Source organism: Anopheles moucheti, chromosome 3 (genome assembly GCF_943734755.1).
Source record: "Anopheles moucheti chromosome 3, idAnoMoucSN_F20_07, whole genome shotgun sequence".
Lineage (NCBI taxonomy): Eukaryota > Metazoa > Arthropoda > Insecta > Diptera > Culicidae > Anopheles > Anopheles moucheti.
Genome location: NC_069141.1, coordinates 49,701,697 through 49,726,857, shown reverse-complemented (window position 1 = coordinate 49,726,857; position 25,161 = coordinate 49,701,697). Strand labels below are relative to the sequence as shown.

The window sequence follows — 25,161 nt, the reverse complement described above, 5'->3', positions numbered from 1 at the left end:
ATTGTAAAAACGTCGACTTTCGACGAAGTTATGTGCGATGCCTACGAAAAGCAGGAATGTATAGTAAGCAACAAGGGGTATAATCTGAGGCAAGAGCTGTTAAGAACTGCTTAAGTGTAATTTACAGTATTAATGCTAAAATTATATGATACATATCACAGTCCAGGTGGGAGCTGAACGCAAACAGGACGTGTCGTATATTTTTACGATACATTTCATTCGTGATAACTGACCAAGGTTCGGGACTAATAATCTACAATGGCCAAATAACTAAAACACAATGCAAGATGTCCAGATCAGACAATTGGCAATCTTAGACTAAGAGACGAAGCCGTTAAGGCTCAATGTCTGTAAAAACCAGCGGCGGATCAAACGGTAGGCGGAGTAGGCGGTCGCCTAGGGCCTCGTCGTGTTGGGGGCCCCAAACAATTTGTGCCAATTGTGCGATTTTTGGGAATTTAACAGCAGAGTTAATTTATAGGAAGAAAATTAATTGAAAAGGTAAAAAATGCATAAAATATATCTTCCTTAGTTATACAAAACATTTGTTTCTATGTAATTATTTAAATGCAAAGAAGAAAATCGACTTTGTGACTTTAAAGTATAAACGAAATTACACCAGGACCGGGGCACTAATTTTTCCGTTAATCGAGAAACTTTTCTTTGAAAACTACCAGTTTTCGAATGTATAGTACCAGGAGAGCATCCACGAAAGAGGTAGCACCTAGTATAGCAATTTTGATCGAAATCCGCCGAAAAGTATGCAATAGTTAAACACTAACTTTCCCGTTGGTCGTGAAAAATGTCTTCGAAAACTACCAGTTTCCGAATGTATAGTACCAGGAGAGCATCCACGGAAGAGGTAGCTCCTGGTACTGCGCCGTAAGGTATGCAATGTTTATACACTAACTTTGCAACCAACTTGCAATGCAATGCGCCGTAAGGTATGCAATGTTTATACACTAACTTTGCAACCAACTTGCAATGCAAGTTTGGTGCATGCAAGAAACTTGCAAGATGGCGCCCAACTTCGTACTTGAATGCAACAAACTTGCACTTGTTTACAGTACCAGTTTTACAAGGTACATCGGTTTACTTCTTCGGTAACAATCAGAGAAATTTGTTAGAAACCTGTTGCGCTCATGTTGATGTTTAAGACCATGAACAACACAATTGTTTTCAGATTTGCGATACCAGGAAAACATATTTTTCAAGAGGTGACACAAGCAGTGTGGAATAAATTTGCCCATGACTATTGCATTGCATACTGTCAAATCCGTGAGAGCGATCGCTAGTGTAAGGAAGATGGACGAAACGGAAAGCATCGTTCATCTCGCACAAACTTCCCATCGACTGGTACGAAATTCCATACCAACCAGCTATTTTCAGATTTCTGATACCAGAAAAGCATCCACGGAAGAGGTAGCACCTTGTACAGCAATTTTGCTCGAAAACCGCCGAAAGGTATGCAATGTTTAAACACTAACTTTCCCTTTGGTCGTGAAAAATTTCTTTGAAAACTACCAATTTCCGAATGTATAGTACCAGGAGAGCATCCACGAAAGAGGTAGCACCTAGTATAGCAATTTTGGTCGAAAACCGCCGAAAGGTATGCAATATTTAAACACTAACTTTCCCGTTGGTCGTAAAAAATTTCTTTGAAAACTACCAGTTTCCGAATGTATTGTACCAGGAGAGCATCCACGGAAGAGGTAGCTCCTGGTACTGCGCCGTAAGGTATGCAATGTTTATACACTAACTTTGCAACCAACTTGCAATGCAAGTTTGGTGCATGCAAGAAACTTGGAAGATGGCGCCCAACTTCGTACTTGCATGCAAGAACTTGCATGCAAACTTGCATGCAATCTTGCATGCAAGTTTTCGCATGCAATTTCTTGCATGCAATCTTGCATGCAAGTTTGCATGCAAACTTGCATGCAAGTTTGCATGCAAACTTGCATGCAAGAACTTGCATGCAAGAACTTGCATACAAACTTGCATGCAAACTTGCATGCAAGAACTTGCATGCAAGAACTTGCATACAAACTTGCATGCAAACTTGCATAAAAGAACTTGCATGCAAACTTGCATGCAAGAACTTGCATACAAACTTGCATGCAAACTTGCATACAAGAACTTGCATGCAAACTTGCATGCAAGAACTTGCATACAAACTTGCATGCGAAAACTTGCATGCAAGTTTGCATGCAAGTTTGTTGCATGCAAGTACGAAGTTGGGCGCCATCTTGCAAGTTTCTTGCATGCACCAAACTTGCATTGCAAGTTGGTTGCAAAGTTAGTGTATAAACATTGCATACCTTACGGCGCATTGCATTGCAAGTTGGTTGCAAAGTTAGTGTATAAACATTGCATACCTTACGGCGCAGTACCAGGAGCTACCTCTTCCGTGGATGCTCTCCTGGTACAATACATTCGGAAATTGGTAGTTTTCGAAGAAATTTTTTACGACCAACGGGAAAGTTAGTGTTTAAATATTGCATACCTTTCGGCGGTTTTCGACCAAAATTGCTATACTAGGTGCTACCTCTTTCGTGGATGCTCTCCTGGTACTATACATTCGGAAATTGGTAGTTTTCAAAGAAATTTTTCACGACCAAAGGGAAAGTTAGTGTTTAAACATTGCATACCTTTCGGCGGTTTTCGAGCACAATATTTCGAGACGAATATTTTAACCAAATTATTATTACTTTTTGTTGCGTCCAGCAACAAAGGTCGCGTCCAGCGACCGCTTTTCTACCGCAAAGGCGACACTAATAGCTTCTTTTAACACTTTTATTCTAAAGGAGAGTGTATCTCTCGTGTTAGGTTAAGAAAGGAAAAGGGCGGGTTAAAAAAACTTCTATCCTTTGCCTAAGCTGGTATCGAAAAAGACCCTATCTGTCCCTGCGCGCTGCTTTTATCGGCATTCTCTCCCGTTTTCCCAGAACGGGAATACGTGAGAAGAGCGCACGATCCTGCTACGCGAGCGCCACCTAGCGTAAACCTACTGAACGGGCTGCTGTTGGTTCAAATGAACCGTTGCTCGCAACACTTTTCATCTTTAGAACGCATTGAGATAGCTAAGGAATGGTTATAATGAAACTGTCCCCTTCTACTTTCCCAAAGGTTCTAGTCCTTCATTACTCATACCCACACTTTGAACTGCAGTAGGACGCAGAGGCCCTCTGCAAGGTGCAATTCGTACTTTCACCACCGCGTCCCTATCTCTTTGAATTTCATCTCTCCTTTTCCCCTTTAGTGTCCACCTACTGTCCATTCCCTATTGACCAATCCATTTTAAAAGTTGTCATCTCGGCAGAAGTTAGATTTATGTAGAAAGTTTAGGTTTAGCAACAATAGTAAGTAAATGAAATGAAATGAATTTTGGTTATCACTACAGTTATAAAGTATCAAGCATCGGTCGGGTGTACCCGGAGGTATGGTGCTCTTTCACTGTGCGGAGAAGAAAATATCTTCAAAGTAATGTACTTAATTGTACTTTATATTAAGATTTCAATAGAATTAAGTAATACGAATAGAAGCCAAACAATAATAAGAATGTGATAAACATGGAATATGAATACGGCAGCATCTTTACGCCAGAATGGCTGTCTTATCAGCAGCATATCTTCTTTAAACATCTATAACTTAAATCGTATGTTACGAGTATGTTTTGCAAAGTATGTGAAGAACAGTCATTACCATTAAATAAATTACCAGAATCAAATCAACTAATAGAGCAAAATTATTTGGTTTCCTTTAAAAAAAAGTCTGCTCTGAATATGTTTTATTAAATTGTATTAAAGCAGACAATTATACACTTATAGCCAATTGTTCCAAAATTATAGCCTTACCTAGTTTTTTTCTATCGGATAATATTTTTATCTTTCTCAGATTTTTTTTATTATTCTAATGATTCTGATTAATTTCTTACAAATAAAGCTACAATATACGAAGGAATGAAAGAAAGAAAAAACACAATGTCCCAAATTGATAGCCTCACGAATGCCAACAAGACGTCCCTACAACCATCAGAACAATGACCTGGTTACTTACCAGACCTCATCAGACTTAAACATCTTAAAGAATACTAGAGAAATGCTAATTTAAGAGTTTTATGAAGATGGAGTAGCACGGACCGGCATAAGTCAAGAAAGCCAAAAATGGCAGGCATGATCTAGTAGGTAATTACGTCAAGAAGAAGAAGATGATGATGAACAAGAAAACGAAGAAGAAAGCCAACAGTAGAATATCATACAGAAGCTTAAAGTTGTTATCAGACAGGATATGCCTTTCCAGTCAGCTCAATACAAATAAAAACTATCGAAAAGCGTGTTTAGCGTGAAAAGCCATTTTTATCAAGTACAAGCAATCCCCGAGATTAAAGCGGACAGTTATAGTCCATGAGAGAACTGTGTATCTCGAATTTCCTCGAATGTTGAACCCAGTGTATAATCGATTATAGTTGAATGTTAATAGTTAAAATCTTAAAAACCTTTAAAACCTTCTTAACACATTTCGCATATTTAGCAACATATTTCGCATTTCAGGTGTCTTTTAGAAAGAGGACACCATAAAAATGAAAACAAATATGTAGCATTGAAATAGAAGGCGCTTTTAAACACTTTTTTTAAGTGTATGGCTGAATTTTGCGCCATAAACTAATTCAGCTGTCAATTTTTATAAATCCGCGATAAATCCGTATCTGCGTACATAAGGAACCGTGTATTTTGAGAACTACCTGTGGTAAATCACGAAACAGGACCTACTGATTACTAAATCATGCTGCTTCCATCGACATAAGCTCATTTTGGTCACTTATCTGTTGAAAAAAACCTAAATGAGGCTATCTTTTTGAGACACCATATGTTTATCTTATTTTTACTTCTTCGCTTGCTTTATTTTGAAAAAGGCTCTCAAGAAAAGTATTGATTCAATGTATATGAATGTATGAAAAATTGTTGAATACACCTTGTCTTGACCAGTGTATTACTACTGATTATTATTTTTTTTTACTAGAAATAGATTATAAGTACAAAAACTGTAAAGTTAAAAAAAAATCAATACACATAACATTTAACTTTAAAAAGTACATCATCAATTTGCATTGAAGAGTGCCATTGAAAGATGAAAAATAACCTAATATAATACATTTATTTTTCTATTTATAAAACTAAAACGTCTTCATGGTAGATTTACATTCCCGAACGTGGCAAGCAATATGTCACAGCATAAGTCCAGCCTTGCTCACTGGAACCCTTGGTAACGTATTCGCTTTCCTACCTGATAAACGTGTCCTCCATCAATTTCTCACGAAGCAATTGAATTGTACAGCGATTATCGTCCATGCGGGTCCATTGAATAGCGATCGAAATAATCTAAATGGTTCCACCTATCCTTGCATGCCGGTACGGGAACGTTTGATGGGCGAAGGCAATAAAATACGTGCTTTACGTAGATTGCATTACTTACTGTGAATTCTACGTAAGCGCTACGTTTTACACCATCCCTACAATCGAAGCGGACAGATTCATTCTGTTCCAAGAAAAGCTTTCCGTACTTCTGTTGACAATTTTTCCCCTGGATAAAGAAGCTTTGCGTAGGTTTGCGTACCCTACCAACAAAACGGTGCGGATTGGCACGCTCCGTTTTAGAAACTTTACCGGAAGCCATTGACGGAGCGAGAAGCAAAAAAGAACAAGCTATGTAATGACCAAAGCACAACGGTAAACCAGTGAAATGGGTTAGCAGCGCAAGTGGCTTTCAATGTTTCGCCATTTCGCTGACTTTTTATTTTTGTTTTGCGGTGCTGTTTTGCGCTTATGGCCGGAAACTGGCCATACGCGGCTAAATCGTTTTTTAAAGCAAGAAAGGTAAACATATTGCCAGCAACACCATAACATAAATATCTGCTTTATTGACCACCCACGCGCTAACCATCAACACCACCCCGGGTGCCATACGCGCGCGAGCTTTTTCCCGGTATTTGGGAACGGGTGAACACAGCGGTTTTGCGCTGTGGTGTGCAATTTTCCAGCAACATTTGCCCCGTACGGTTGTTGCTGTGTGGTGCAGGGGGTTTGGTTTGGTTTGCAGTAAAATTGTAGGTTGATTTTCATCCATGGACACGGGACTTATTTTCCCATTTTCTTTTATTTGTTGCCAGCGCATGCGGTGACTCTTCTTTGAGGTAGAGCAAAATCGTAGGGTAAAAGAACGAATGGCTGTTTCACTGTTGTTGAGCACATTTTTGGACATTCCTTTAATCGTTTATAAAGAATCTTAAATTAAGCGAAAAAAGATTCTGTGTAAAAGCAGCACTGATCGATATACTATTTTAAGCAGTAAGAAGAATGAAAGCTCCCCGTTTTCCAACGGGAAAGACAAATATAAAACACTCCTGCAAGCGGGAATATTCAAGACATTCGAATAAGCATGCTTTAGACGCGATAAAAACCTCCAAGTGCTCCAACACTGGCGTTAACGATACAGTTAATTCTCTACTTTTACGATCTCACCCGGAAAGCTGATGTGAGCGAACGGAGGTGTCCTTGTGAAAGACAAACTCATAAAAAGTGGGATTGATTTTAGCACTGCTTTGCGGGATATACCGAAAAGAACTTAACGGTGGTGCAGCGGATTAGAATCGAGACAATAAGAGGAGACCATAATTTGATGTGCTTGAGCAATACGATTAGTGTTCGTATGCTAGTAATTTGAGTATTATCATTGTCACCAGTAACAGTGGATTAGAATGTGTCGTAAAGCAATAGTAGCTTGGCTAGGTTGGCATAGTATACATTAAAAAACAACATACACAATTACTGGTACAGCTTTAGCTCAATTTTTATAGCAATCAGTGGAGGATCAATCCCCTTGGAGGCCCAGGGCGGAATTTTTAAAGTGGGCCTATATTTTTGCTACAGCATTATCGGTGTTAGAAAGGTGTACTTCAAACATGATTTAACAACACCAGCAAAGTCTCGGAAAGAAAACTCCCTTGCGTACATTCAGAGTTATGTTGCATAGCCCTGTAAACAGGCCTAGTAAGCTAGTCTCTATATATCAACGTTTGTATGCGCTAAGGAGAACCATCCCACCTCTACTTGGATCACATTTTCTACGATTTACGTACATTTACGAATCCTGATTAGTCCAACGCCTTCTTCGATTTTTTGCCCAAGGTACAGTTTACAGCTTTCAGATTGTTTCAGCTTTCAGATTGTTTGATTTACAATTGTTTTCAGATTTCTGATACAAGGAAAGCATGTGTTTCCCCGTGAGAGCGTTCACTAGTTTAAGGAAGATGGATGAAACAGAAAGCATCGTTCATCTCGCACAAACTTCCCATCGACTGGTACGAAACTCCATACAAAACCAGCTGTTTTCCGATTTCCGATACCAGGAGCGCATCCACGGAAGAGCACCTAGTACAGCAATTTTGGTCGAAAACCGCCGAAAGGTATGCAATTTTTAAGAAACTAACTTTCCCGTTTTTCGTGAAAAATTTCTTCGAAAACTACCAGTTTTCGAATGTATTGTACCAGGAAAGCATCCACGGAAGAGGTAGCACCTTGTACAGCAATTTTGCTCGAAAACCGCCGAAATGTATGCAAGTTGGTTGCAAAGTTAGTGTATAAACATTGCATACCTTACCGCGCAGTACCAGGAGCTACCTCTTCCGTGGATGCTCTCCTGGTACTATACATTCGGAAATCCTGGTGCAAGTTCGTTTATACTTTAAAGTCACAAAGTCGATATTGTTCTCTGCATTTAATTTATCACATACAAACAAATGTTTTATATAACCAAGGAAGATATTTTTTACCTTTATAATTAAATTTTTTGCTATAAATTAACTCTGCTGTAAAATTCCCAAAAATCGCACAATCGGCACAAATTGTTTGGGCCCCCAACACGGCGAGGCCCTAGGCGACCGCCTACTCCGCCTAACATTTGATCCACCGCTGATAGCAATAACGAATTTTTTTCTGTAAATAACTACTTGAATGTTAGGATTGAATTTTCCTTCAGTGCTCTAAACCGTCTTAAAGAAATTTAATGTGAACGGTAAATGAACTCCTACTCCTGAACTCCAATCAACGCTTCGATCCGTGCGTACGATCAATTGTGAAGAATTCATTATTATAACATCAAACATCTTCTGCCAACGGTGCATGAATCTATCTTCGAGGTCACGTCCCTTGAATAGAGCGATTCTTTGCGCAGCCATGGCGATAATGAAACCGTACCGATATTTCCCCGTGGCCGCACCTACTACTCCGAACGCGCTTCCACGCGATAATATCCACGAGGTCAACACTAATGGCGACTCGTAGCATTTATGGTAGCTTTTGACGGGTGCCAATCACCGACTGTTTGGAGAAAGCCGCGCGGGAGAAGCTCAATCGCCCAGGTTGGTAGCAATTTTGCCGAGCACCGTATCATTAACCGTGCGCAAAGGTAAACGAATGAAAATTGACTAATAATAACAGCGGACGCCGAACAGACCGAACCGCACGAGGCAGGATCTGACTCACTGCGGGAACAAGCCCTAGAACGGACTCTCTCGCGGAGTGGGAGGCGAAGAAGCTCACCTGGGGGGATGTGGGAGATGGAAAATAGCTGAAAGCTACCTGCCATTAACATTGTAAATCCATTAGAGCAATGAAAAGGCCATGTCTAAGGTTGTCGTTAAACGATCGGAAAAGGGAGTGGCAAAAGGAGAGGAGGGAAGCGACGGAGAGGGAAAGAAAAGTGGTCGATTGGAGCAGTTTCCCCGGGTCGACGGGATAATCAGTTTTTGTTTCCCAGAAAACTGGCCTTTACAAGTCGCATGACGCGAGCCCGCTCGAATACAGGTGGTTGTTGGTGGTCGAAAGGTTGTTCGCGTACCGTACTCATTGGCAAAAAACCATCAGCATCATACGGCGTGACCATTTATCGTAGGCGCATGGAAACACCCAAATAACCATTTTTGAATATTGATAAATATCTTTCGGCTTGTACTTGCACAAGATATCTTTTATGGAAAGTGGATTGTCTAGACGTTGGAGGATGATGGTTTTCGCTTCACTATGGTTCCAAATGTGGGTGGAAGTTTATCATTCGCGGAAAGCAATCCATTCCGAGCTGAGCTTGGGATGAAGGATGGGGATAAATACCCACTTTACATTAATTTTCATTCCAAATCACGTTAGGTACTATTATCGTTCTTTTCTTTGTCAAGGCTGTTTGATGTATAATTTACATTCAAAACACACAACAAAGTATTGTTGAAAATTATAAATATAAACGCTGGAATTATACAGTACTTAAAAGTAAAATGGGTGCATATTAAAATTCGTTCAGTTTTGTTACCTATTAGTGGCTACTTTTTGAAGTGGGAAATTATATGTTTTACATTTGCAGAAAAATTATAATTTAGCAGTAAAAATTGGAAGTATGCAGTTTGAATGAAAAGATTTGTATTTTTTTTCTAGAAAAGACACGATCAGGTGTAATATTACAGGGTATCCCGCAATTCGTTGACAATTTCCCATCAATTTTTGAATCCGTCCCGAGATTTTTTGATTGCGTCCCAGATATTTTTGAATCCGTCCCGCAATTTATTGACAGTTTCCCATCAATTTTTGAATCCGTCCCGAGATTTTTTGATTGCGTCCCAGACATTTTTGAATCCGTCCCGATTTTTTTTAACTGCGTCGCATATATTTTTGAATCCGTTCCACAATTTTTTGACTGCGTCCTATCAATTTTTGAATTCGTTCCGAGGTTTTTTGATTGGGCTGTCCGGTGATGTATAGGTATTGGTGCCGGTCTCCACACGACAGGACCAGTCCAAAATCCCATCCAGATCAATTTTCTGTACACAGGACAGACTATCCGACTACGGATAAATAGAGACAAGGAAAGCCAGAAATGATATGCCTAGGCCTCTTGAGGATGTTGTGCCGATACACAAGAAAGAAAGATGTTGAAGGTGAATCAAGCATTGGTGATGAGCTTGACGGTAAAATCTCTGCGGATTGTTAGCACGCTAACCAAGCAGCTCATCCGCAGCGATCGATTTTCTCTAAACTTTTTCGCCTCAAAGATGACAAACGGAGGCCAATAGTTTTCCTTGAATGCATCTGAACCTGTGACCTTCTCTCCCTTATCTGTGGTTCAATACAATTGCAGGATACGGTGGTTAGGCGAAAGATAATTTATTTAAAGTAGCATTCAAAATTATTTGGGGAACCGTCAACAAACCTCGGAGCGAATTCAAAAATATATGGTTAACCTTCAAAAAACCTCGAGACTAATTCCAAAATATGTGAGACGCAGCCAAAAAATTATGGGACGCTTTCAAAAATTGATGGGAAACTGTCAAAAAATTGTGGGATACCCTGTACTAGTAACCTCATGAATAAAGTATTATAACACATGGAAGATAACGTTATCTCAACGTACAAATATTCAACAGAAGAGTATATTCTCATAAACCTTAACAGAAAGGTTAATTCAACGGCTGTCATTATTTAAAAAGCCAAAGCTTGACTAAGAAATTTGCGAGAAAAAACAATTTTTTTCCTCACATTACAACAGTACCTAAGCAGCGACATGAAAACTATTTTGCATACTTCTTCTGCACACGATAAGTCCTCATGAATTGATTTTGCACGAAGTACGAAGCGGACAAGAAATGCAACAACTCCAGCCAGCCGATCCGTACAGCAGACCAAAAGAGTTTAAAAGTTTTCCAGCCTACCGGACGACCTGCAGGGTGTTGTGTTGTGTTTGCTGCAAAAAAATGCTATACACAAGGACGACGAAAAAACCAGCGGCCACTGTTAGAAGGGCATGGCAAGCAAGGACACGAAACGGTTGCGATGAAAATGGCAAAGGTGAACAACAGAAACACAAAAAATCGAGTATACAAGCACTTACCGACATACAGCCCGGTGTCCGTGTTGAGCTGCCTTAGCTTGCCGGGAGATCTTCTGGTGATTGGCTTACCGCCGTCAACCTTCAGCGTGCCGTCCTGTGAGTTCCTGTTGGGTTTTGGTTGCAAGTCACCGTGAGGAGAATTTGTTGTTTTTTTTTCGGTGGTAGGTTGAGAATTTCCCATTTCAACGGACCAAGATGCGGTCAGTGCAAGGCGTTGAGCAGTTGGGTCCATTGGTTTGCCGAGTCCAGCAGGGTGACGCAGCGGCAGCGATGGGAGTTCCAGGTGCAGGATGACAATGAACGGCACCAGATGGCGCACGGGCACATGCACGCACGGCAACCGACAGTCACACATGCCGGACGTAGGCCGTTGAATCGATGCGAAAATGTGGATGGATGGTAAATGTTCCCAACAGGGTGAAAATGTGACATCCACCATCGTCCAGCAGGGAACGGATTTGTAGCATATTAGTAGATACGTGCGCGAGTGTGTGTGTGTGTGTGTGTATGTGCATGAGGCCATGGGAAAGGCCAGTTTCCGTGTGGAAAATTGACGGCAAAACGTTGAACGCCACAGGAAAAGCGGGAAAGCCGTCGCCATCGGTGGCAAGTCGAAGCCCGGTCGAAAGGGTTGCAGGTATGGAGGTGAATGGAGCGAGAGAGCAAGAACGAGAAAGCGAGATAAAAAATCGTTATAAATGAGTTAGAATATCGGCCGGTTGGACGGGAAAAAAAGGAGTGGTTTCGACTTTTGCTATCAGCGAACGAGGCGTATGGAAATTGTGCTATCGATTTTATGCTCTTTGTTTTTTCTCGTTCCCATCCGTCCGTCTCGGGGTGATTGATAGATTTATAATTCATGAAAAATTGGTTTTTGTTAGAAAAACCTTTCAGTGGTACATTAGCTATGCATACGGCGATGTAGAAGGATGATGGTTTTTTTTTTGTTTTGTGTGTATAGAACGTAGAAAAGACAATGGTTCACCAGTCAGCGCTGAATGTGTGCTGGAATAGTCCGGTTTTCATTACACGGCGCAAGTGAATTGCATTGTGATACCGGCAACCGGCAGTGGTAAACCACTAATCAACATGGAAAATGGATCATACACTCAGCATGTCTATCAGTGTGTGGAAATTGCACTTACTATCAGGCGGAAAATGTGTAATTCTGAATATGATTTATGAAAATAAATTTTGCATTTTTGTCGAGCATTTCGACTAATAACTGTCAAATAATATTATCATTTGAGTTGTAAGTGTATTAATGCACTTGATAGGCCGAATAATTGACTCAAAAGATAAACAGTGATTGGCTAATACTATGGTTGATAATTTTCAAGATTGCTTGACATTATGCAATAGAAACCATTTAATCCATTAGGCTCCAATTGAGTTGAAGAGTTCCTATAAATGTTGGTTTTTCACCTTGTGCGCTATACGTACAGTATATTAATTGATGTAAGACAATCATGAACTCAATAGCACATTAAGCTTCGCAGAAAACCTGACAAATCATTTACGATCCACTTACCTTAACGCTCGAACTCGATGCCAAAGTCCATCGCTGACTTTGGTGGCATTGTATTTGATATTAATTTCACCCGAACCGAGATTGTATCGCAGATGCAGGTACCTACAGGCAAAACGGCAAAAGGATAGAAAGAACGGATAAGTAAACAGCATCGCCCGTGTGATCGTATGTGGATGTGGGCATTGACGGTGCAGCGAAATGGTAGCAGCGAAACTCAAACAAAACGGAACTCATTTAGAAACTTCATGTTAGCCGAAAGAAAATGGTGTGCACGGACGGAAGCGTACCATTTTGTTGCCCGAGGAACGATTAAATTTACACAGTATCTTTCGAGCAAACAGTATCTGGTCACCATCGTTCACGGGTCGTTGTTGTTCATTTGGATTCGCTGCATCCGGACGATGCGCGAAAGGAATTGTGCATAGCGATGATGCAAGATGCAGAATGAAATGGAAGCAAAAAACGCGAATCAAATTCACCAAAGCTGATGTGCCTCGATGCGAATCGGTTCGCGGTGATCGGTAGTTGTGTGCGCTTTTTTCTTTCGTTCGCTGCTTATTTTCCAAGCGATATTTAAATATTTGATCACTAGTTTCATGAACGTCCGGTGGAATAGAAACGCGTAAGCGAATCATCTAGTAGCCTGCACACTTTTGGGCCACTTGTGATCGAATCTCCTTACGCGATTTGATTGAAGTGCGTGATAACACCAGGAATGATTTTCTCTTTCTCGGTTATCGCCTACTGCGATGCGTCTGCTCACCGTTTCGCACCAGATGGCGAGGAACAGCCCAGCAGGATTATTTTATATTTGCTTGCAGTTGAAGATAACAAGAGGCACCGGTGGTACTACCACCATTCCGAGTTCCGAGCGAGTCACACGAACATTCGTTATCTACCTTGCCGAGCGTGCCAGCTTCACATCCCCAAACCATGGTTATTTTCAGCACACCCAAGCGCAAGGAAAACAAGGGGATGAAGCGACTTAAAATTCTTATCTCGTACTTGTCCGCTTTTCCACCGGAGCGGAGTGTGTTTTAGCCGATCCGGGCCAACCGAAATCGATTTCAAGCCACATTAACTGATGGTACTTTTGAGCTACGCGTTCCTAAAGAACGGCAGAACGAAAGGATGATTCGTTGCTGCCCGTTTTTCCACTTTCCACCTAGAAATGTATCACTTTTCTTTGCGCCGAAGAGTGAGAATAGAACAAACAGGAGCGTTGGGTTACGCGTGGTAGCGGCTGGTTTTTTTCTTTTCGTCGGGTGACAAAATTAAACGACAAACGTTAAATAAAATTTATATTCCATGGCAGCTGCACGCGATATGAATGTTAATGCGAAGGTCAAATGACACATAATAATTAAAGGCTGGGCTGGGCCTGGGCAGGGCTGGGTGAAAAGACCTCTTTGTAATGGTTCCAGCTACCGTGGGTTGTTGCTTCCGGTGGTGGTTTAGCGATCGATAAATGGCGACATTGGGCTTAGAATCATAAATGTGTGCAGGGTTTCAGTGAAAGCGCTGTACACTTTACCCTAGTCAATGTATTGTATGTGGTAGAATTATCACACATGTTTAGAAATAAGTTCTACAAAAGGTGCTCGTGTATTCATGCAAAATAATACGATAAAACTTTGTAGTGTTGTTATTTTTCGGTCAAAGATTATAAACCAAACATTACTGAAATCCTCGATTCGTAAATAGTTACAAAAAACTTTGAGAGTACATTGACATTCCTGAATGTTTATAAATTAAATATTTAAGGGACTAATCCGACATTTCATTCCATTTAGTTTAAGAACTCATACCCCGTAATCGATTGTTGCAAGATAAATTAACGTCAAATGGAATGGAACACAATGGATGGAAACACAAGTCCAATCATGAGAAAAGATGGCATTTGATGAGTGAAGACCATTTTGAAATAATAAATAAAATGAATTTATCACTTTTGCTTAATTTAACCTTTCCAGCAAACAATCCTTTTCGATTTCTCCTCTAAAGGCAGTGTTGAAGTTGGAGGTAGGATTGCAGACAGGTGGGCAGTTAAAGAACCGAACAGTACAGGACTGAATGCTCTGAAGATCCTTTGGTTTTTTTAAATTTGATTATGTGATTCATTGACTGTGGGCTTCGATACTTCGCAAAAAATTAAAACGAAAAGCGAAGGTTGGGTTTACGTTGTCGATGTAGAAATGACGATAATGTTATTGAGCAAAAATCTAACATGAAAATGGTTGTGATAAAATCGAATTTACATCTTTTCCAAGGTTTTCGAAGCGACTCCGTATGCAAAGTTTGGGCACTGTGATTGCATTTTTTCATCTGTGTTAGTGAAGTGCGCGAATAAAATAATGAAATGAAACCCTTACTAATTGTTTACACGTTACAAAGCATTCATAAATGAAATTTCTAGGTTTGTTTCTTGAATTAGAAACAAAATTAAATTTGCAAATAAAATATTCAATTCCTTGAAGTTTTTCGAATTTGTCGCAGCACTCGAGAGTCGCGTAATTCGGGGAATGACCGTCATTAACCTATTGGACGAATGATTGAAGTCAGTATGATCTTTGGCAAAACCTTTTTCTCGATAGTAAGTGAACTTAATTCTAATTCTTAGACTGTTATTGAATTATTTTATTCTTTGAACTATTTGTAGCACTTTGAAATGGTGATCATTTGTATACATGTTCACGTTGAAATTCTAAATTATCTGGAATTGAGTTAAGACCCTTCGATCAAATATTATTGTAATATTAAATTGCATCGTAAAAGAAGGAAATAAAAACATACACAGTTTTCGAAAGCATCTCGTTGCACACATTAACCATATCTTAAGAAAATTAAACAGCATCATTAAATTATTAAAATGCCACAAAGCAGAAAGGGGAAATGAGGAATGTCCAAAAAGAAGAACAGTGTGCCACCGTCAGCGCATCATTTCACGTGCAATAAATAATGAACCACTGACCATCACCTTTTGATCATAAAACTCGTCCCACCCCCCCCCCCCCCCCCCCCAAAACTTACCCATTTTCGATGCCCAACGACAGGAAGTCGTCACCCTCGAGCGCACTGTGCCGGCCCGTCCAGAGGATCAGCCCGTTCGCGGAGTGCGTTTTGAAGCGCAGATTCAGATCAATCTCGTAGCTAATGACACGCCGCATCGTTTCGGCGTCACTGTAGTGGAAGTAGCTGTCCGTGCCGGTGAAACACGCGCCCTGATACTTCCGGAAGTATTTGTTTTTGTACTTTATGCTGCGCAGGATGTCATCCTCGTCGTTCCGTGCGTTTTCCTGTGGTTGTTGCTGTTGCTGTTGCTGCTGCTCCTGTTGTTGATCCGCCCGAAGCCCGTACCGGTTTCGTTGGCTGAAGCTCTTTGACTCATTCTGGTCGCTATCGCCTTCCTGCTCGACTCCAGTCCGTCGGCGATGGTGGCTGGGTACATGCTGCTGCTCATGATGGTCGTGATGGGGATGGTGACGGTCACCATCACCACCAGCGTGACCCACCTCAACGTCTGCATCCATGTCGTATTCGTGCTGCGTTTGGGACGGCTCACCGTAACCGTCCGATGCGACACCCCAGAAGCTGCTATCGAGCGTCTCATCCGCGTCGTTGTCGTTGTCGTTATGATTTTTCATAATCCGGTTCATCTCCTCGATCAGCGTCTCATCGATCTCGGGCCCGTCCGGCGCAACCGAGTCGTGCTGGCCCCGATGCGGACGCTGTCCCCGAGCCCGCCAGATACCTTTTCGGTGGAGCAGAAAATCGGGTCGGTACGGTATCCGGTCGCCGTGCTGGTCGTAATCTTTCCCGTACCCATCGCCATCGTAAGCTGCTGCTCCTCCTTCGGCAGCGCTATTACTGTCGTCATTGTCGTCGTCGTGGTCGTGGAAAGTTGACGACGGTTCATGCTGGTCCGTATCCTTATTGCTGGTCGGCAACGTCTCCGGTTTCGTTTCCGGCCGTCGCCGCTGCTGCCGCAGCATGGCGCGATTCTCCGCCGTCTTGTGATGTTTGGCCGAAGACTGTTCGCTCGCATCCACCTGCGGTCTGCGGTTGTTCCGTGTCGCATCATCATCATCATCATCAGCATCGTCATCTTCACCACCATCCGGCAGCATGTCACCCGTGCTGTCACCACCGTTCGTTGCCATCATCATTTTTCGGTCATTAACCACCATCGTACCGGTGCTCGGATCATAAACCTCAGTCCCCCGATCCACGGGCAGCGTGTTCTTTGCGTCCTTCGTCCGTTTTATCGCTTCGTCTCGTTCTTCTTCTACGGCCACTTCGCCACTGTCGACCAACATTGCCCCACCACCGTAATCTGCGTAATCATTCGATTGCGTGGAAAATGAGTCCTTTGATTTTTGCCGATCGATCCAAACGATTATCTTTTCATTAGCAACGGTCGATGCAGCCACGCTCGTTGCCGTTGCCATCGGGCCGTCGGTCGCCGGGGAAGTTTCCGCTTCGCCTGCGTAGGGCGATTGTTTATCAGCCTCATTAGCCGCGGATGCTGGTGGAGCTGTTTTTATTTCACCCGCAGACCCCGACTGATAGCGAGTCCATTTGTTCGCTCCCGGTTGATTGTAATCGTTCCCAGTGCTCATTCCCGGTGTGCCATAGTTGTCATCGCCATCGTCGTCGTCGTCGTCGTCGTCGTCATTCTGATAGTAATCATTGTAGCCCTCGTCACTCTCCTCGGAGCTACCGTCGCCCACATCCGCCGGATTATTATCATGCGGCAAAGTACTGTCTTCCGGTGGTGCTTGTGTCGTCGAGATTGAGGTCCCCGAGCGGGTCGTTAAGGGCTGTGTCGGTTCCGATGCGGCAGGTGGGGACAGTGCGCTCATGGCCCGGTGAGCATCCGACTGTTCTTGCTGCTTTCGCTTCAGCAGCCGCTGCTGCCTTTCAATTACTTCCGACGGCAGCTCCTCGGCCTTGTTGCACTGGCGGTTCTGCGGGTTGCATTGGCATTCGTAAGTGTCGAGGTTTGGGACACACTTGGCTAGCGGACCACACGGCCGGGCGACGCAGGCATGTGGACAGTTTTCCACGTTCGAACCACCGAGTGCCTCCGAGATGATTGCAATCGTCCGATCGTTAATGTCGACCTGTGGGAAAAAGATGTATGGAATATAAAGGTCGGGTTGTTAAAAGCATATGTTCCATTACTACACACTTCATTCATCATGGATGGATAATTTCGGAGTGATTTACTCCCCATGTTTTACATAGTTGCATTAAAATATATTTTAAATTTTGTAGATTATCAGTATTATAACAAGAAGTATCCACAATGCGAGATTTTAACAAATTTTAATCTAAATTCATCGATCGAAAGAGAAGGAAGAGTCAGGTATTGTTTTGAAAAGTGTGAAACAAACATAAAAAATCTATAATTTAAATAAATTAATTTAGTTATAATAAATTAAATTATCAATATTTTTTTCTGCTTTCTTGATTCACATTTTTCATCGAACTTTAGATTCCTGTTTTGATTAAATCGAATATTATCTCATTCCATCTGCAAACTACGTTTGCCTGTCTACTCGTGGATTATCTCCCAAGAACTATGATCAGATTAATAATCAAAAGTGAATTATAATACATTTATCCCGTGCCATTCTTCTTCGCGCGGTCGGTTTTGCTTTTGTTACCTTCTGAATGCAGCCGGCAAATGATCCCTTATCCCGCAGGCTCGTCGGCAGCGTGTGCACATTATGGATGCCGCCGAGGTACAGGCTGTGCGGCAGCGAAAGATGCCAGAAACCGTTCGGAGACACCGTCATCACTTCCGGCAGCTGATCAATCTGTGCGGTTGGCGGATTTGATAAATGAAAATGGCAAACAGAGTTAATCTAAAGACGTTCGGTTGACGGGTGCAGCTTAGCATTAAATCGGATTAATTAGAGCTGATCTGTTTGGAATCGTGCTGTGCCTAGATGGACGAGTTTCGGGCCAATGGTCACCCTTAAGCTAGTTTGCCCCGTCCGGGGAAAGGCTGCAATTTAATCAAACTTTTTTACTCTTCCCTGCCCTGGCTGCAAATCTTTACCGATGAAGCTCGCTTTTTCGGTGCAGACAGTATACCGGAAAGAGCAGTAAAACGGGAATGAAAATACGCTGTGCCTTGCCTCGACTTCGGTGCAGTTAAAGCATGTTCTGAAGAGTTTTGGAATTGTCACCCACAGTAAGGAACGTTACTGCACGTTTCATGCAGCGCAAACACAAGGAAGGACACTGCACGGTTGGGATGTGAAATGGTGGTGAGGTAATTACAAAATAAAAATTTAATTAAATCATTTCACTCATGGTGTCGGCTGGCAAAGCAGTACACGTCAGTTTATGTCCAGTTCAGGTCTCAGTCAGACGAAGCTGACAGCGGCAACACCCATCCAGATAGCCGGCTGTTAGTCATCAGATATGGCTCCGAGAAAAAAAAAGAATCACAGAGATATGCTACTGGTACTGGCTTTATAACCTACAGGCTCTTCCGCACATACAAAAAGGGGAACGAATGACAAGGAGCCCATCGCAGGTACAATAGGGACATTGAAGAGTTGCAGTACAGCAAGATACGGGTACGAAAGCATTTGCATAGACTAAACGTGTATGACTTCTGCCCAGTAATCTTTCTGTTTGATACGCTTTTAACAGATATCCGGCAGGAATTACACAGCGTTGGGCGATGCATTTACTGCACTTACCTTCAGCACTGCCAGCCGTGATGTGCGGGACACTTTTATCGTATGCCATTGTCCCATGGTGAGCGGGAATTCGCTCCTGTAACGGAAGAGAGATAGCGCATGTATAGAAATATGTTTATATCAAACAAAGCTTGTTGTGTTTTGGTGTAATGAATTTGTTTATTGAAATACCAAGCATTAAATGGCTTAATCCCTGAGTGTTATGTCAACGTCTTGATGACCTTGCAAGTCTTCGAAATGAGGAATCATATGGAAATATATTTTTCTTGATCGTTTAATTTGCAAAGAGAATTAAATGATTTTTGATATATTTTTTTACAAAAAAAAATCAAAATGCAATTATTTAAATTGAACTTTTCATCTCAAAATTCACTATTTTACCAACGAGGACTGAATTGTTTGTTGAGGTTTGAGATATCATTTCTTTTGATACGAAAACAAGCATGATGTTAACGTAAACATGAAACCCATTCAACGTTAAACAATACACATATTTCCATAATGCCCCCTTTTCCCTCATAAGAGCAGATAAAATACTATACACGCACAGGAACAATGCTTCAGCAAGGTTCGGCAAGCAAACCCAGAATCATTCCGGATATTATCACGGACTGTCAGCTTTGCCACTGCCCTCCTCCAGCCCACAGTCCGAGATGCCCCACCAAACAAGCGAGATGGTCCTCGCATTTTATATGCCATAACATTTGCGGTGGAAAACAATTAAATTTTATCCTTGTATTACATCGAAATAAAGTGACGTTGGTCACTGGCAGCAGTACAACAGCAATAAGCCGGGGCTAAACGAGACGAAACCCCGAAAGCCCGAAAACAACGCGTCCATTCTTTCCGAGGCAAGAAATACGAAGCATTACGTGTCTTCTGTTCTGTTCCGACCGCTCGCTTTTCCTGCTCGTACGAATTGGTGACCGCAGAACCGCACCATTGCCGTTATGAAGAGTTTTTCCACTCAGCGAAACGTCATTCGTGCCTTCGTTGCTATGGCGACGAGTGGTTGCCGTGGTTTCGGGATGCACAGTACCGTTACTGCACACGGTCTGCCTAACTGCTGAAGATGCACCAACCTACCCCGAAAAAGAGGACTTTGGAGAACAGGGCGAGCGCATCTCCATATGCGAAAAACCTTTTGCGTGTGCAACTTTCCGTTGGCTTCCGTCGAAAACACTCGAGGAAATAATAGTTTAATGGCTTTTCGGAACTAACGGCTTTGCCGGCTACGGGTAGCTGCATGGGAATAAATTATACTCCACGAACACGTTCTGATGGTTCGGCCTCGAGGGTAGCCACGTTGCACCCAGCAGCGAAAGGGGTGAAGATAAGCAAAGTTTTATCAGTACACTCGGTACACGATTGTTCGTAATCTTCTTCGTCTGCACTTTTGGGGTGTTGCGAGCGTGCGGGTTTATAGCTTCTCGGAAGCTGAATGAACCATTAAAGTTGTCGAGTGCAGTACCGTTTAGTGAGTTATTCGCTTTCGCGCTTTGTAAAAGTGAATTGTTTTGCTTTGTTTTGGGACAAACAATCGTCGCTGCGGTGATGGTGATGAGAAGAGCTGAGCATGCTAACTAATTGGGGATATGCTTGCTTGCGAGCCAGTTGTTTATAAGATGTCGTTCGGAAGCGTTTTTGCAAAAGAATAGAGGTAATAAAATTAATAAAGAAGGTATAATTAAATTGAAGCGAATAAAAAACCGTTGGAAGTGAGCTGCTTTATAGATGAAACAATATTTTGGTAAGTAAACAAACACAACTAAAACGAGCAACATGAGTTGTACAAACTTCCCACTTTTTCTTGCTTAATTTGTCACAAGAGATCGTGATTAAAGGATTGCGGTGGTTAAACAAGAGGAAACCCCCCCGCTCAGCATGAACACATTTCGCAAGGCGTGCCGTACCACAACCGGCATCAGCATCAACCCGCTTTCATGAGACCCACGGGAAATGGACTTGTTTGTTCGCACACCTAACCAAACTCGAGCAGCATTTTCCAGGCAGATCGAGACGATTAAGTGAGCGCCATCAAGTACGTACTGTACCGCGTCCCTTACACACGCTGCACACAACTGCTGTTCCGGTGCTGGTGAATCGGAATTGAAATTTTAATTAAATTCCATCCATCCACCCGATCAGGTCAGGTTTGGTCGTCGCAGTCGGACGGACGGACGGACGGACGCTCACTTGCTAATGACTGTTCGCGAAAAGTAGATTAAATTCGCGCATTAACATCAATCAACGCGTCGCGAAGGATTATCGGACCGTTGTGGTGAGTCCGCGCGAAAGCGGTTTAGTAAACCGATCCCAAAACGGCACCGTCTCAGACCGCGTTGGTTCGTTTCGGATGAGGGGTGAGTACTTTGTTTTTTTTTTATTTGTATCGATCCTGACGGTCCTGATGCTGCTTTTCAAGGCAAAAGGCTAACCTGGTTTTGTGGGTTCTTCTTAAAATGCCTGTTTATAGTTGGCAATAAAATAAAAAAATCAATACGATAATTATCACGATAACGATACGATACGATACGATACGATACGATAATTATCATTATATTTATTTTTTTGTCCAGAAGCAGTTAACAATCTATCGAACTTGTCTAGGTAAGGATCAATATAGCGTGGGTATATCTCGTCACCATTGTACACATAGACACACTGATGGTACGACGAAAAGCATAAACATTTACATTAATAATCAACTATATACAACCAGTTTAATCCGTTCCAGTTTTTTAATCGTAATACAAAAAAATTGTTATGCTGTAGGTTTTTATTCCATACATTTAAATGTAAAATGTGTAAATCCTGTTCTGATCTCTTTGATGCTCATTCAAAGTGCGTATTACATGCTTTAAGATTTATTAATTTAATAATGATTTGATAATATAATATCCACATTTATTCTTGATTTATTTGACAGATATTCAATATTCAATTAACAATTAACCGTAAATAAGAAATAGCCTTTGTGTCATAGACGTCGTTGATTCGTAAAACGACTGCAAGGTAAAGATGATGTTTGCTAAGATATATTACAATATATCCCATATTTTAACACCTTCATAATATCTTCAGAAGATTGTGGATGTTTAAAATTTGTTCTTTTCCTTAACATCAGGATTTTTATTAGGTACCAGTAGCTCCATAAGTTCTACGGTGGATGGATCTTTTAGACTCTTCATTTTAAGCTCTACGTTATTATTTGTATCAACTCTCTATCCTAAACATTAAGCATCACAAATGAGTTAACTGTGCAGCTTCGAACATTTCATGTCAGACTAAAATTTATTTAATGTTAGGATTTGATACAGAAAAGAAAATAAAAAAAACAGCTCTCCTAAAGCTCGTTAGGTTTAATTTTGCTCGTTGAAAGGGGGTATTTACATAGCCTTTATTTGTAGGAGCCGAGGTAGTTACGGGATTCCAGCATCAATATTATCCAAGGAACCTGAATGATGTGACGGCAGGCAAGGGGCACCTTTAGGAATCATCAGTAGTTAACATAGATTGGATGCAAAGGGCCACTTAGACGACTCAAAGCCTCGCAACACTTCAAATTCTCATCCTTCCAAAATTGTTCGCCCATTGGAGATCAGAAATCAGAATTCAGTACCACTAGTGGGGTCTCTACCATATTTCTACATGGGTATAGCAGAGCCGATTCCACTCGGTAGGACTGTAACAAAACCCCATCTGGATTAATGCTCCGTACGGACTGCCTATTCGTCTATGTGGTAAAATAATAATTCTATACGGTCGGACCGTTCTAATGTGAAGTGAGATGTAATATATATATTATATTGAACTTATAGTTGTTGAAATGAGTATTTCTAATTGAACGTTAAAAAAATATTTTTGACAAAAAAGTACATAAAGAAAACTCTAACAAGTGCAGCAATTTCTACTTACAGCAACCGTGTACCATCAATGAATGCAATTTGCATATTTAAATTCTCGTCCATCAGTTGGCACTGCATAAGATGTACTCTTTTATTCCTGTCCACCGTTGCACTTTTTCCAGCATCACAAAATAGAACAAACTTTCTTTTTTCCTACATACCGCAATGGATCTTTTTAACCAATGATCATCGCATCAAACCATTGACCATTGGTGTCCGTTCGTTGGTCAGTTTTCGTAGAAGCGCACTAGCGTACGGAAAAGTATGAAACATCAAACTCGTCTACGAAGAACACTCGTGACGGTTTTCACACCCCTTCTCCACCAAGGGAAAAGCCAGCACGTAAATTAGATAAATTTTCCACCATCTTACCAGCCTTTTTTTATGTCAACCGGTTAAGAAGGAAGCAAACCTCATTTGATGGGAAAAATGATGGTCTCCGGCGTCCTCGTTAACTGAAATATACCCACTCGTTTCTTTTTTTTGCTCGAAGGATAGCAAAACACGCTCGCTTCATTTGCACAGTTCCGCATGGCTTTCCGCATTTTAACGACAACCAACCGTTTTTCGTGGAACGTAGAAAGAAAAAGAAAAAGAAGTAGGTTGCCCAAACGGTTCGTTCATCATTTCATCGTCCCATGATAAGCGCTACCCATTCTTCTAGGCCCCGACGAATAGCGCCCATCCGGGGTGACGGTGCGAACTCATTAAACTTAAATAAACATCGATATTATCATTCATTTAGTAAAGTTTTCAAATTATTTCCTGCCTTCGTACGCTTTTTCGACGAAGGAAGTAAGAAAAATGGCCTAAGAATGGAAGCGTTTCATCAATTGAATCGACCGTTTTTAGGACGACCCTTTCGATGGATGGAATGAGCGGTATGGGAAATGATTTCTCGTTCATTCTATATTACAAAGAACGAATCGGCTTTGAAATTTTACATAATGAATTGATGGCATTTTTCAGTTTCCCTTCATGGTCGTTGTTTCTAAGCTACTAATAGCGTATTCTTGAAACAATTTAATTTATATCAAACAACCAAATAAAAACCTTTGGAACAGGTGAGAATCTGAGGCATAGAAACAAAAAAAATAACCAATTACATCCATTAGCAAACTAAAGTATCCAGTTTGTTTTAAATGATACCATATACTATTTCAAGCATGACCATAACAGTTTGTGGGTTGGTTTTTAGGTTCCGGGATCGGGTAACTTCGTGTTGAAAAAGGGAATACAAAAACATTATATAGCATTTTTCAGATTCGATATCCTTTGATAAAATATAAAAACATGATAAAAAAAAACAACCGAAAAAACAGACATAACAGGGCATTTTTCATATCAGTTGAAGATAAAAACAAAATAGGAATGTTCGTTATGCTTTCTTAAAGGGTATAACGAATTTTTTGAAGTATCCACACGTCACCACCGTCTGACGTTTGGAACCGTGGAATGACATCAGTCAGTGAGAAAAGCGAGAAAAGAAAAGCAAGCGTTGATTTCTGGATAACACGCGGAGCAAAATACACACACAAGTTGGAAATTACTCAAATAAACTGTACTCGGATTAAAAACACAAAACTGAGCTAAACAAGGCAAAAATTGAATGGATTGTGTTTTTCGACTTCTGAAGATATCTAAATGAAAATATATCCCATTGGACTCTTTTTAATGCATACATGCATTAAGGGCATAGTCTTATGCTATTTGTAACAATTTTGTACCCTTGGCATGTAATGGGTTAATATTGGTATTTATTTGTAAATCCATTAAACACTTCAATGTTTATAGGACAATAAAGAAAGTACTACTAGAAAATAAATTGCTGCTGGAAAGAGCGTTGAAATATCTGCTTTATGTCGTTTTGATTCATCATAGAAATCTCAAAATTATTTTTTTTCCAAGCATATCAACTGATTTGATTAGGAAGGACAGCAAACAGCAGTGAAAAATATTCAAACTCGAAAGCACCCGCAGTAAAACGAAGCGAACGAGTTCATCATGTCGGTATGAATCGATTCACCCATCCATCATTCGTAGCCCATCACCATCAGCGTCGCTTCAGATG

The 25,161-nt window shown here is 41.3% G+C and overlaps 1 protein-coding gene across 1 annotated transcript in view; it reads right to left on the bottom strand.

The window, feature by feature from the left end:
• The window catches only part of LOC128300810 (uncharacterized), a 135,779-nt gene that overhangs the window by 7,687 nt on the left and 102,931 nt on the right, over window positions 1-25,161 (bottom strand). The window contains exons 12-16 of the mRNA XM_053037008.1: window positions 19,183-19,258; window positions 18,133-18,285; window positions 15,494-17,586; window positions 12,464-12,565; window positions 10,933-11,036 (exon numbers count right to left, since the gene is read on the bottom strand). Of these exons, the coding sequence (XP_052892968.1) occupies window positions 10,933-11,036; window positions 12,464-12,565; window positions 15,494-17,586; window positions 18,133-18,285; window positions 19,183-19,258 (2,528 nt within the window). The remainder of the gene's footprint in view (window positions 1-10,932; window positions 11,037-12,463; window positions 12,566-15,493; window positions 17,587-18,132; window positions 18,286-19,182; window positions 19,259-25,161) is intronic.